Below are 12152 nucleotides of genomic sequence, written 5' to 3' on the forward strand. Positions count from 1 at the left end.
ATCGCTCAAATTCGTATGCACGCTAACTAAATAATCGCTTAATGTCATAAGCCGTTACACGGCGTTTCGCGCCTCCATCCTCAATATTACAATAAAAATCATGATGCCGCCTCTGCTTCAGCAATTAGGGCATCCAAGTCATAGATATCATCCTCCGGTACCGGTATCCGCGGCGGCAAATACTCTTGGGGCCCGTGAATCTCCATGGCGTCAGCCATGAGGGCGTCGAGTTCGCTCTCGTCTGGTATTTGTCCACGACCTCCGTCTCCTGCGCTCTGTATTTGACGGGCTGGCTGCAAAGAATCGTACGGGTCCTCGTCCAATAGGTCATATGGGACCGCATCTGACCCTTCCATTTCTGCGTTCGTTGGTCTCGCTTGTGGTTGCTGCTGCGGATGGTGTTGATGGTCGGCGCCTTCATCTAGCTCAGTCGAAGGCAGGACTGGCTCACCGTCCAGTTCATCCTGCGCATCCTTGGGCTTTGATTCGTTGATCCATTCCATGCGCATTTTGCCCATGCTCGCTTTGTGACCCTCCTTCTCTACCATGGCGAGAGCATCGGCAAACCGAGCCTTCGGGAACAAGTCGTCTAGCCACAGCTGATACATGGAAAGAAGCCTCGAGGCATTAGAGAACTAGAGCATTTCGTAGTCAGCATTCGTGTCGCTTGACGAGTCTTCCAGTGTGACAATAGTAGCCGGCAACGAGGTAACTTACTTCATGTCCCTTGCCTTTAAGCTTCAGAACGCGCGCTTGTTTGCGTAAAGCTGGAATACCTTTAGAAGAAAGAAGACTGACAAGATGTCAGTCCGGGCGTCTGAGGTGGGTGCAGTCACGGGGTCAGCAAATGGCACTGTACATACCGGGACTCATCGAGCTTCACACGAGGTTCTCTGGCCCGTTTCTTGACAGAAACCTCTTCGTCGATGCCAAGACCGGCAGTACCGTTGCTCTTTGTCTGCTGCGTCCCTGCAGCTTTTCCAGATTGTTCGTCGTCCGAGATCAGGCCGCCAAAATCAGAAAAGTCATCTGGTATGTAATCACCATACGTTTCAGCGGTCCGTTGTGGCGGTCGTTGGACACTTGGGGAGGCCATTGTGATACCGGATGTAAAAATAAAAAATAAAAAATCCCTCCAAAAAACACAGAATCCAGAGTACGGTCGAAAGACTGCAAAATGAACAAGCAGGATGCCGTAACTGGATTCTGTTTCGCTATGTATTGCACTTGTGGAGACGGTGGTTGCGACAAGGTACGACGCGTCTTATTGTCGCGTCTCGTACTAATTGATTTTTGGGAGTAAGCTATCGTTCAAAGAGAGGCCTCGAATGACTAATCCACTGACATTTGATGGAATGTGATTGGCTGAGTGTATTGATTTTCATATTTCTTTTTTTGAGAAAAAAAACTACGTAAATGCTGCAAATCGGCCTGAGGCACCAATCGTCGGTTAGCTTTTCATCCTCGAATGATCACAACGACAAGGAAGCAGAGCCAATTGACAGTGCATCATCGCTTTTCTCTGGCCAAACCATGGCGAACGCAACACCGACATACATCCCAAGCAGGGTGGTCCAGTCCGACTATCCTGTGAGACCGCCCCCCTGTGGCTACTGCCTATAAATACTGTTTCTGTCTGGTACTAACATATCGCGATCTTTCTCGCACAGCTCATCGACAATGACCCGTAAGAGCTCCCCTACACCGATTCGTCCCTCGTATTCGACGACAATGACAGTACTTGCTTTCGTCGCGCGGCGCTTTGCGACCCTTGGCGGTTCCGGTGCTGACCTGCCTATCTTGTCTAGACACTTCAAGCGGGTGATGCGGTATGCCCGCCCGTCCGACTACGCTCACGGCGCAGTTGCGGCAGCGGCAGGGCCCGGCCTGCTCCTGGCCATGGAGAGATTCGCGCCGTCTTATGTCGGAAAGGGCGGCTTTGCACAGGCCATGAGACTCGGTGGCTTCCTTGGTCTTGCGGGCGGTTTTATCTACTTCTACCAACGGTCTTGCTGTACGCTTTTCGTGTCCCCCCCCCTTTGCGATTTCTCGTGACTCAATTGTTGCCTTGTACGAAAGAGGCGTTTGTAAAGGCGGCGATTTTGCAATGCAAACTGCAAACTGACATTCTTTGTGCTTTACCCAGTACGGTTTTACGGTATGTCGGAGAACGCGCGCGAAGTCGACATGGATATGCGGGAAATGGTGGCCAAGGTTAAGGCGGGCGAGCCTCTGTACGGCGAGAGCCGGCTGTCGACAAACATGCAGGGTGTCGCAGCGCGCCAGTCGAGGTATTCGGCGCTGTTTATGCATGTGGTGCCGTGGTTCAACTTCGTCAACCACAACCAGCATGGTGTCGACACCGCAAAGTATTACCAGCAAGCAGAGCGGGAGCTGGAGGCTGAGCGGGCAGGAAAATAAGGAAAATAAGCGAATGGTGTGCGCCTTCGTCACGGGAGGTGGCACGTAGTTGAACGCATAGATCTGTGAGAGATTTGGGTTTCTTGCAGTTGGTCACAAACCTACCATGTTGAGTACGAGCAGGGCAGGCTACTCTTCCATCACAAATGGAATATCCATTAAGCATTTTGTGAACTTGAACGAGCATTCTTTAATACGTCTTGACACCTGCGCGGTGCAGTTGGCACAGATGTGCTTCGGTGTTGTTTGATCTATTACAGACTATTACCATTTCGCTTGCAAGGTGAACTGGGCCATTCTTAGCAATCGCCATTGCTAACCAAACTTTTTGCTGCGCTTTTTCTGTAGCTTTCTCTTTAACTTGTCATTGTTTGACCCTTCTGTTCTAGTCGCATCCCGGCCGGATTGCATTATATGATCGAATACCGACATTAAATCCCCCGTTCTTTCGTGTGGGGATGAATTGAAATAGAAATGCTTTGGAGGAATTAGGCAAGTTTGGGGTTTAGAGAGGGGTTAGTGAGGCGAGGACAATCGTTGTCTAGGCCTATTTGTATCGGACAGCGCCTAGTGCGGCTGGGTTTGGTTCCGGTTTGGCAGCATCCCGCCACTAAATCTTACTTCTTCTTTTGCCAACTCGCCACGATACGAAGGGCTTGCAAAACGTAGCCAAGACACACCTCGTTGACATGATCTACATCACAGAGGCATATTCCAACGACAGGCCTACGGACAAATATACCCTTTACCTTTGGAGGACAACGGCGGCGACGCGGCATGACTCGTTCTGTCATGGCCGGCGGCAAACGACGTCGCGATGAACAAGGCGAATACAGCCTCAACGCCCACGACGGTGGTGCAAGCAGTATACGCGTCCAAGCATCCAGAAAACAAAATACGGATGCAGCCACGACAAAGAGACTAAAGCTGTACCCGGCGTCGCAGGCCAGGAGCGTCCGCGCCACGGGGCGGCGAGGCTCTCAAGTTGCCTCGACAAGTTCCTCTCTCTCGCCAGGCACAGACTGCCTTTCACCGCTCTCCGACGAACTGCTCATTCGCATTCTCGGCAACCTTGACATGACGGATCTTCTCTCCTTGGCTTCTGTCTCGCGTCGGTTCCACTGGCTTGCAGATGATTCACAACTGTGGAAAGCAATCTACTACGAGCGATATGTTCTTCCACGCGCCCTGGCGATCCCGGGATTTCGGGCCGGTCCTTTGATTTCGACAAAAGGAACAACCGGTGAGACAGCCGATGCGGCTACGCTTTTCTCGTTGTCCCGAACGCCAGGCTCCGGGTCGGGCGTTGGCCATGGTACCGCAGACGGCCGTCAAATGCGAACACAATCAAGCGCAGTTCGTGACCGCTTTGGAAGCTGGAATCGAAGCGTGGCAACCAGTTGGAAGCAAAAATTCAAACTCCGGCATAACTGGGCAAGGGGGAAATGTGCTGTGGAGGAACTACGTCCCGACCACGGCGCGGCGTACGACGGCCCGTCTGCATCACGAGATGGAGGGGATGTTGGCGGTGACGTTGATGCTCCAGGCGATGGGTTTCATCAGATGCTGCTCAAGGTGATCGATGGTATCGCCGTGACCGCAGACCGGAAGCGTGGCTTGCGCGTGTGGGAACTGAAATCTCGCAGCCTGGTCGCGACCAGCGACTTCTCGCAGCGAAGCAGGTTTGCGACCGCGGCCGGATCGTTCGGTAAAGCACGCAAAGGAAGCCACTCGGAAGAATACGGTGCAGATCAGGCGCGTGATGAAGCCAAAAGCCATGGCAGGGACGACGTTGCATTTTTGACGCCGAGATCCTTGGCAGTGGATGTCGGTACCAATGTCTTGGACATTGCCGTCGGATTGCTGGATGGAGGCTTCGATATATGGCAATTTGATCTCGCAAAGAAAGCGCTGACGCGGCGCTTTTCACATCCTGCGTCGAGCAGCGGCCCATTGGCGGGCATTGCCTACTCGCACCCCTTTGTGCTCACCGCAACCGACTCCGGACTTATCTCGCTGTATGCATTTGCACCTGAGGCTAAACAAAACGCTGCACAACGGGTGGTTGGATCGTCTAACGTGCCCAACGGCCTGGGACTCAGCGCACCGCACCTCCTGACGTCGTTGCGGTCGCACACGTCACGGCCACCTCTCGCCTTGTCGATCCGAAAACTGGCACTCGTGACGGTTGCATCAATTGTGTACACGTTTTCGACTCGCCAAGGATGGTCAATTGGTATCCAAGATCTACACGTGAAGTCGGACGAGCTTGGAGATGGTGATGGGAAAGAAGCCTGTGGCTTTCGACTGCCTACCGTTGTTGCAACACGCTTGGCCAGCACCTTGCCGGTCCGTACCCATGAGCGAGCCTCTTCGCATGCACGCACAAGACTACGAAGGACAGGAACGCCGTCGTCCAGTCCTCTTCACTCCGAAACAAACCAGCGTTCCTCCGTGGGGCTTGCTCCTATGAAAGCAGCAACGCCTGTGCCTCCATCCGGGCAGAGACACATACATCGGGAAAGTCCGGTTCGGCATGAAGACGAGGTCGATGGCGGACCCACCACCCTCTGCTACTCGCACCCCTATCTACTGGCCAGCATGCCTGACAACACACTGATTCTCCATCTGTGCACGTCAAATGCTTCGACGCTGACCATATCGGCTGGCATTCGACTATGGGGCCACACGTCCGGGATCAGTGATGCCGAAATAACGGCGCGCGGGAAGGCTGTCTCGGTGAGCTTGCGTGGTGAGGAAATGCGTGTCTGGGAGCTTGAAGGGCGGCCCGCTGCCGAACGCGGCCGCAGCGTGGCCATACGGCCACATCTACGCGACGTGGCGTCGAGTCGTTGGAGCAGTGATGATGACGGTAGAGAGTCATTGACGCGCGACTGGGACGAACGCCGTAATTGGGTTGGGTTTGATGATGAGATGGTCATCGTACTGAAGCAGTCGCCCGGTGGCCGAGAAACGTTATTGATGTACGATTTTACGTGAACCATTTAATTTCCATTCTACTGCTAGAGCGAATGAATGCATTTGGATAGCTGCACGCACTTGGAGAGATACCGGCTTCGATAATATACAAGAGTCTCTGAAAGTGTGGGATTGACGCCAGCATATACCATTTTCTATTATTTTTTTCTTTCTTTCTCTTTCTTTTTCTTCTTTTTTTTTGACAGCTGTGCCTATAAATGGAACACTCTGCGCACCTACTCTATCGCCCGCTGTGTGGTGCTGGCCCGCGTCGTTGAAGAAACAAGTTCGCCAGGGATGGATGCGACCAAGACCACGTCGCATGATGCTTACCTCTTTGCTCCGGGCCGTACATGTGCATTTCGGAGGGCGATCGCTATACCAAAGCGGTAAAGCGGGCGGGAAGGCATGCGGCACGGCTACTTGTCGATAAGATAGGATAGGGCTGAAACTAGACAATTTGCATTTCGTGCAGACTGTTCTGCCAACTTCACCGCCTTCAGCTCGACGAACGCGACGGTGGGGGGGGCTTCATGGAAGGTCGAATGTGAAGTTAATATGCAACTGCGACGTACGAACGGCATGGAAGAGTCCTTCGGATCAGAGCCTCAACGAGACGTCCTTTAAATAGAAGAGATGTGTGATTCAGTTTCTAGGTACAATTTGTGTGTGACAAAGAATAAACAAACAAGCCCCAAACAAAAGGAATCAGAAAGGTAGAAAAACCAGGTAATCGGATAGTGCAAATCAGCGATGTGTACTGAATCGAGACGTGAGCAGAATTAAAACAGACAGAAAATACAAGCTGGATTTGGACAAACTGGAGGCTCGAAAGAGACCATGACAGCAAAAAGCACAAGACCAGTTTGCAACTTGGGGCCAAACAAGGCGTACAAACGGGAGGCATATGCTCAGCTCTGGGATACTGAGTAGGATATTCCGAGTAGGATATTATCAGGAGAAGAGAAAGAAAAAGAAAGCTAGTAGCCGAAGTGCGACGCCTTGAAACAATATGGACGGAAAATAACAACCAAGAATAAAATAAAAACAAGCCATACAAGGACGAATAAAAAATGCATATATGAGGTAGATGGAGACGGGTATCGTTGTGTTCTGAGCAACTAACTGGGCTCGTAGGGGTATCAATCGTGAAAATCGTCCGTTCCCAACACGTGTAGTAAGCAGCCAGTGGAGAGCGTGCTCGTTCCGTGGTATGCTGCCTGTACGATCCAAAACAAAGACAAGAAAAATACAAGAAACCCACGAAAACCAAACGTGAGCTAGCCCAAATAAAGGAAAGGTAAAACGCAGGTAAGGCAGGAAAACAAATCGAGATAATGGGGAGAGAGAAGGGACGAATCTGTATCGAAACGGAAAAACGACCGCGTGCAGACGTGCGCCGACTAGATGAAACGGGCAATGTGCTCCAGCTTTAGCCAGCCTACTTTTTCGTAGGCCGTCCAGAGCTTGGAGGCCTTGTTCACGTCGATTTTGCAGGCCTGCTGGGCATCGGTCTTGCGAAACTCCTTGGGCGTGCGCGCACACTCCAGACGCCGTATGAAGATGCGGCGCTTGCTCGTGAGATAGGTGGCACAGTCCAGGCGGAGGCTCGCGGCAAGGCCGACCTCGTCCCGGTGCAGCAGGTGCACGAGGGGGTCGCGCGACAGATCGAGCGGGGTGCCCTTCCAGTCGACTTTGAGATTGTTTGTCCGCTCGGGTAGCGTGGACAGCGGGGGGCAGTAGTCCTCGAGCGCCATAAAGTCCTTGTCCTCGCGATTTGGCGCCGACGTCCGGATTCGTGGCTCCGGGGAGGCGCCGGGCACACGCTTCCCGCCCTGGCCGCCGCTGGATGCAGGACGCGGCGTCCCATTGAGCAGGGGGGCAATGTGTGTTGGGGGATTCCCACGCGGCGTGGTAGCGGTACGGATGGTCCGTTTTGCAACGCGGTTGTCGATGCTCTGAACCGGTTGGAGCAGCGCCATCTCCTCGCGCTGGGAATATGTGGTGTGGGACGGCTGCGATGCTGGGCGAGCCCGTGGAACACGAGAAGAGAAATTCCGGCGCACCGACGAAGACGTCGCTGGCTTCGATGCGGTGGGAGTACGGGAGAGGGAGCGCATGGCCGCACGTCGGAGCTGGTCGTCTTTCTTCAGCTGCTCCCTCTGCACCTTGAGCCAACTGCGCGGGTCCGCCTGGAAATGGCTCATGACATTGGACACCATAAAGAGCGCGGGCATCTCAGAGCTGTGAGGCGGCGCAGGGACGAGCTCGAAAAGTGCGAGGTTGTTGGTTTTGGGGACATTGCGATTTCCGTCTTCTTTGTCTGGGAAGAGGGGGCGAGACTGCAAGGCAGAGGTCGCTGTGTTGTCGCTTGCGGCCGGGAAGAGGATAGGGTCCTGGTTGCCTTGCACAACAGTATCGATCTTTTGAACATGGGGCGTGATGGGAGGTGAGTACAATTCCGGTTGGGGGTTTTTGGCCTTGCTGTCTAGGACGTTGCTGTGGACATCAAAGCTGTCCAAATGTTCGGCCTCTGGGGGCGAGATCAAGTTGCTGACACCAAGCGTCTTCGTGGCCATCGACGGACCGGAACGGCTGCGCTCCCTGGATGTGCAGGCGTCCATGTCGGAGGGGACAATTGGGCTGTATGCAGGATCAAAAGAATGGAATGTGTGTTTCGGTGTGACCGGTAGGTAGGGCGAAGTCTGGAACGATGTGGTGGACGATGCCGTGAGAAGCGAGGAAGCGGAAGAGGATATGGACGAAGAGGAGGCGGACGGCTCCATGGCGATGCTCCTGTCGCTGTCGATGGTATTCATATCGGTCTGCGAAGCCGAGCCAGAACCAGCCGATTTTAAGTTCTGCGGGGGCGAGGTCGGATAGCGAAAATCGGCCATGGCCATGGCAAAGGAAAGCGTGTGTTAGTAGTTGGAAAAGCGCTGCTGGTTTGAAGCAAAATTGAGTTCAAATCGGGGCGCAATTGCTGAAAAAGGGTGGTGATGAGAGCGAGTACCAGCGATGCCCGACGAACGTGAACAAGAGAAACAGTGCACGTTGGCAACGGTGAAAGCCGCAGGGCAAACAATTGTCACGGAGATAAACCGATTCTGTGACCTTCTCCGGGCGAGCGAAAGCTCTCGATCGGAACGAGCCTCAGGTTGTCTCGTCAGTGTCCCCAGGGGATTGGTGGGTGAGACGATGCGTGGCGAGGGAAGCAGGCAGCAGCTGGGAGAATGTGTATTTGTCAGTTGGCAAGAAATTGGCGGAACTTGCGAGCGCTGGCATTGGCGTGGCGCTCGATGTGCGAGAATGGCGACGAGAGGGGGAGGAGAAAGAGTCCAGGTTCCCGGAAACGAGAAGACGGAATTTAAGAAGCAAGGAAGAATGTCGAGACGGATGGAAAGGAAGAAAAGAAGAAGAAAGTGCAGTTGCGTATTTCTAGGGCGTTGTTCTGATGCCTTGGTGTTGGCAGGCGCGGATGCGACTTGGGCGGTTTCCAAGTTGGGAAGGGACGATGACAGCCAAAGTGGCGACGAGCCTAGTGGGGGGCGGGAAACAGCGAGGAAGGGACCAGCCAGCACAATGGAGTGGCCAGTCTTGTCAATCGGGTATTGTACCGTTTCTTTTCTGCTGCAAGCGGAGAGACTGTCAACGTGGCAAAAGACGAGTGAGAGGACGAGAGAAGAAAGAAAGGCAACGACGAATCCAAAAACGTAGAGAATAAAGGGAAAGAGAAAGAGCCGCACGAGCAAGGCGTCCATGAAGGAGCGAATGATATAAGGAGGCATCCAAACAGAACAGCGTTCTACCAGCGCTACGATTCTGACAGAAATACAGACATACAGAGCCAGATACGGAGGATAGGCTGCATGCCCATCTTTTCTCAGTGCTGTGTAAACTGCGAATCGACCTGTCAGGGAGAGCAGAGCGTCGCATGACAGAAGAGCGTTGTTGCCTATTGCGTTCTTGCCTGTTCTGTGTTATTGATAGGGCCCTGGGGGGCCAAAGTGATTAGCGCGGGGTTTGGGCACAGTGAGTTGGTCAGGGGGATTGAGAGGATGATTGAAATGGGAAGGAGGGGGTGTGGATAGAGTAAAGCGTCCGCGAGCACCCACCACCATCGATGTTCTGTGAGAATGCCCTCGACAGCGAACGGTTCCACGACAGGATAAATATGGCGGTTTCCATGTTTCCATGCTTCTGAACAGCACCAAGTTGGGTTGTTGTTTCTAAACTCAGTGACAGGGAGAAAGGCGCGTCCAAGGAAGGTTCTTTCTGTATCTTACCAGCAGGCACGAGCGGCTTGTTATGCACATCCCACCCCTCTCTTCTTCCCGAGGAGTCACAGGAGGCGCATGGGGTTGACTTGTTCGTATGGGGTACCTTTCGTGACGACAGTAGGCGATGCATGGCGGCGGTACCAGAGCAGACGAGGCGCCGTGCTTTAGTCGCGCGCGCTGCGCCGGCCCATTTACACTCCTGTCACTCAAACTCTAGAAGACAAACCGCAGTTCAAGTACAAGTACAAGTACAAGGATGACAGGACAAATGGTGGCCCAGTACGATTTACAACACACCAGGGACTCTTCTGTGACTATTTTCTCGTCTGGCAGGTTGTCAGGGCTGAAAGAGAGACCGAAGGGCGAGTGTCGCATCCTGTGCTCCGTGGATGTGATGCTAACTGCACCCCCCCTCCTCGAACGGGGTTTCTTTTCCTGTCGCGTTGTCCCATTGGTAGAATCATTTAATAGTCATTCGGGCTGGTCACCAGCACTGGTCTCTCCCACTGGTCAATGGCAGCCACCCCATCTCGGCCGACCTGTTAGGCAAAAGACGGCAATGGCCATTGCTGATCCTGAATTCTGGCATTCACCAGACACCGTGTGCTAGGGAGGCGCGGCATGTGAGATAAGATACGAAATACAGCGTTTGCCATAATTTCAAGAAATGGCGCCGCATGCGATGAGGCGAGAAGGAGGAGGGGAGAGGGGTTGCGATTGCAAAAGCCGATTTGGGTGGTCAAGACTCAAGACGCCCGGAGCGACAAAGGCCACTGAGATGGAGGCAACAGAGTTCGCGGCAGGGCGATGGGCGCAATTGACCAAACGCATTGCCATGATCAAGGGCATCGACTGGACAATGAGGAACAGGAGGCAACGATGGCAATCATTGTCGCGCCTCAACCCCGCAAGCCGCGTCGCATGTCCACCAGGGAGTGTTGACGTAGGCGTCCCGCCGTCACTGACAGATACGGCATCGGGAGGTCGCAGCACTTGGGGATTTCCCAATCATCGGCAAGATACACAGCCGTGAACAGCATTGCGGCGTAGGCCGACAAGGGCCATCTTTGGTACTCTTCAGGGCGAGGCACATTTGGAGGTAGTTGGCAGAGTGTATACCCCCGTATTCTCTGGGACTTTTTGCTTCCCCTCTCTTCCGTGGCCATGTAGGCTGCCACACAACGGACAAGTTGCACTTGGCTTGTACTGTTTTTTATTGGGTTGTGGTTTGGCTGATTCGAGAAGATGGTGACATGATGCTGAAGGGGGCGGCGTTAGGCTGCGTTATGTGAATCGTGCAGTCATGGGTTCCGCCGAGGCCAACCATTCAGATGATTCCAACCGCGGGCATTTGGCCTGGCCTCAATGATCTGGCAGTATGTTCCAAATTGTAAAGTGTCCAAATCGAAGGATTTGGTTTGGCACAAGCAAGATGCGGACTGGCGGGAGACGCGGAAGACGGGCAATCTCCATGTTCATTATCTGGAAGACAAGGCCAAAACAGAAAGCAGAAAGCAGAACACAGAATGAGGAGAGAACAACGCGCAAACACCGAAACAAAAGAAAAGAGAACGACATCTCAGTCGTGGCTCTCCCGTTCTCCCCCCATTTCCAGCACACGTCCACAGATGACAGCAGCCTACAGCCACGAAGCGCGATCCTGCACAGCTTCCCACGCCAACGGGCCAAAGCGAGACAATATGCAGTGCCACTAAATCGTCAGCGACGGCAAGTAAATTGGCCAATGACGAAACCATTGGCCAGCATAAGTCTGGCCAGGGTAACAGGGCCTTGTGCTGCAACAATGTTCCAAGCCCTGTTGAACGCCGCGAAGAGTATGAGCTATGGCATATCTCGTACTTCATTTAACCAAGAGTCTTATGTGAGTCTTTTGTGAGTCATAGGTCAATGCAAGAGCGACAAAAAGGCAAGAGAAATTGAGACGCTCAGTGAACTAGATTGCTGAGAAACATACGCGAGAGAACATGCACAAGAGAGAGGAAATAACAAAGTTGCCGTAAGAGAGCGACCAACAGCCGTCACAGCGACCAAGCATACAAATGGAGTCTGAATACAAACGGCCACTATGAGCGCCACCCCGAGCAAGTCGCCCTAAACGAACCTTCCCAGCCTGTCATTCGGTGGATGTTGCATAAATCCGAAACAACATGACTTCTTATGGCTTAGCGTAGGCCCCCCGCTTTTATCGATAAAGGGTCTACAAAATAGAGGGTTCACTGAAGAGGTCGGTAAGTTAGCAGTTCTCCGCCGGAAACATAACGCTACGATTTGTCGTTATGGCATCTTGGGCGACTGAAAGCCGGCCTGCTCGGACTCCGAGTCTAAACTCCAAACTCCAGGCGGCAAGTTCCAGCATCGGCATTTCGTTCCAGCATGCTGATGGTCCTCCTTCTCGCTGTCTGCTCAGTGGCCGGACTTTATCGCCATGCAGAGTTGCCGACGGACCATCGC

General features: G+C 53.3%; 4 protein-coding genes across 4 annotated transcripts; 2 read left to right on the forward strand and 2 right to left on the reverse strand.

Moving 5' to 3' along the window:
• Positions 1-98: 98 nt before the first annotated feature.
• On the reverse strand, positions 99-1096 carry SPSK_04441 (replication fork protection complex subunit Csm3/Swi3; the record flags this gene model as incomplete). Its single annotated transcript, XM_016731248.1, has 3 exons — positions 99-635; positions 718-793; positions 864-1096. 3 exons carry the CDS (start codon positions 1094-1096, stop codon positions 99-101), a joined length of 846 nt encoding a protein of 281 aa, XP_016585986.1.
• Positions 1097-1680: 584 nt separating this feature from the next.
• Positions 1681-2421, forward strand: SPSK_04534 (NADH dehydrogenase; the record flags this gene model as incomplete). The annotated part of the gene is made up of 2 exons (XM_016731338.1): positions 1681-2014; positions 2147-2421. The coding sequence occupies 2 exons, from the start codon at positions 1681-1683 to the stop codon at positions 2419-2421; spliced, it is 609 nt and encodes a 202-aa protein (XP_016585987.1).
• Positions 2422-3213: 792 nt separating this feature from the next.
• Positions 3214-5421, forward strand: SPSK_04043 (f-box domain containing protein; the record flags this gene model as incomplete). Its single annotated transcript, XM_016730856.1, has 1 exon — positions 3214-5421. One exon carries the CDS (start codon positions 3214-3216, stop codon positions 5419-5421), a length of 2208 nt encoding a protein of 735 aa, XP_016585988.1.
• Positions 5422-6803: 1382 nt separating this feature from the next.
• On the reverse strand, positions 6804-8303 carry SPSK_04253 (swirm domain containing protein; the record flags this gene model as incomplete). Its single annotated transcript, XM_016731064.1, has 1 exon — positions 6804-8303. One exon carries the CDS (start codon positions 8301-8303, stop codon positions 6804-6806), a length of 1500 nt encoding a protein of 499 aa, XP_016585989.1.
• Positions 8304-12152: the final 3849 nt, after the last annotated feature.

Source organism: Sporothrix schenckii (assembly GCF_000961545.1).
Source record: "Sporothrix schenckii 1099-18 chromosome Unknown Cont47, whole genome shotgun sequence".
NCBI classification, from domain to species: Eukaryota; Fungi; Ascomycota; class Sordariomycetes; order Ophiostomatales; family Ophiostomataceae; genus Sporothrix; species Sporothrix schenckii.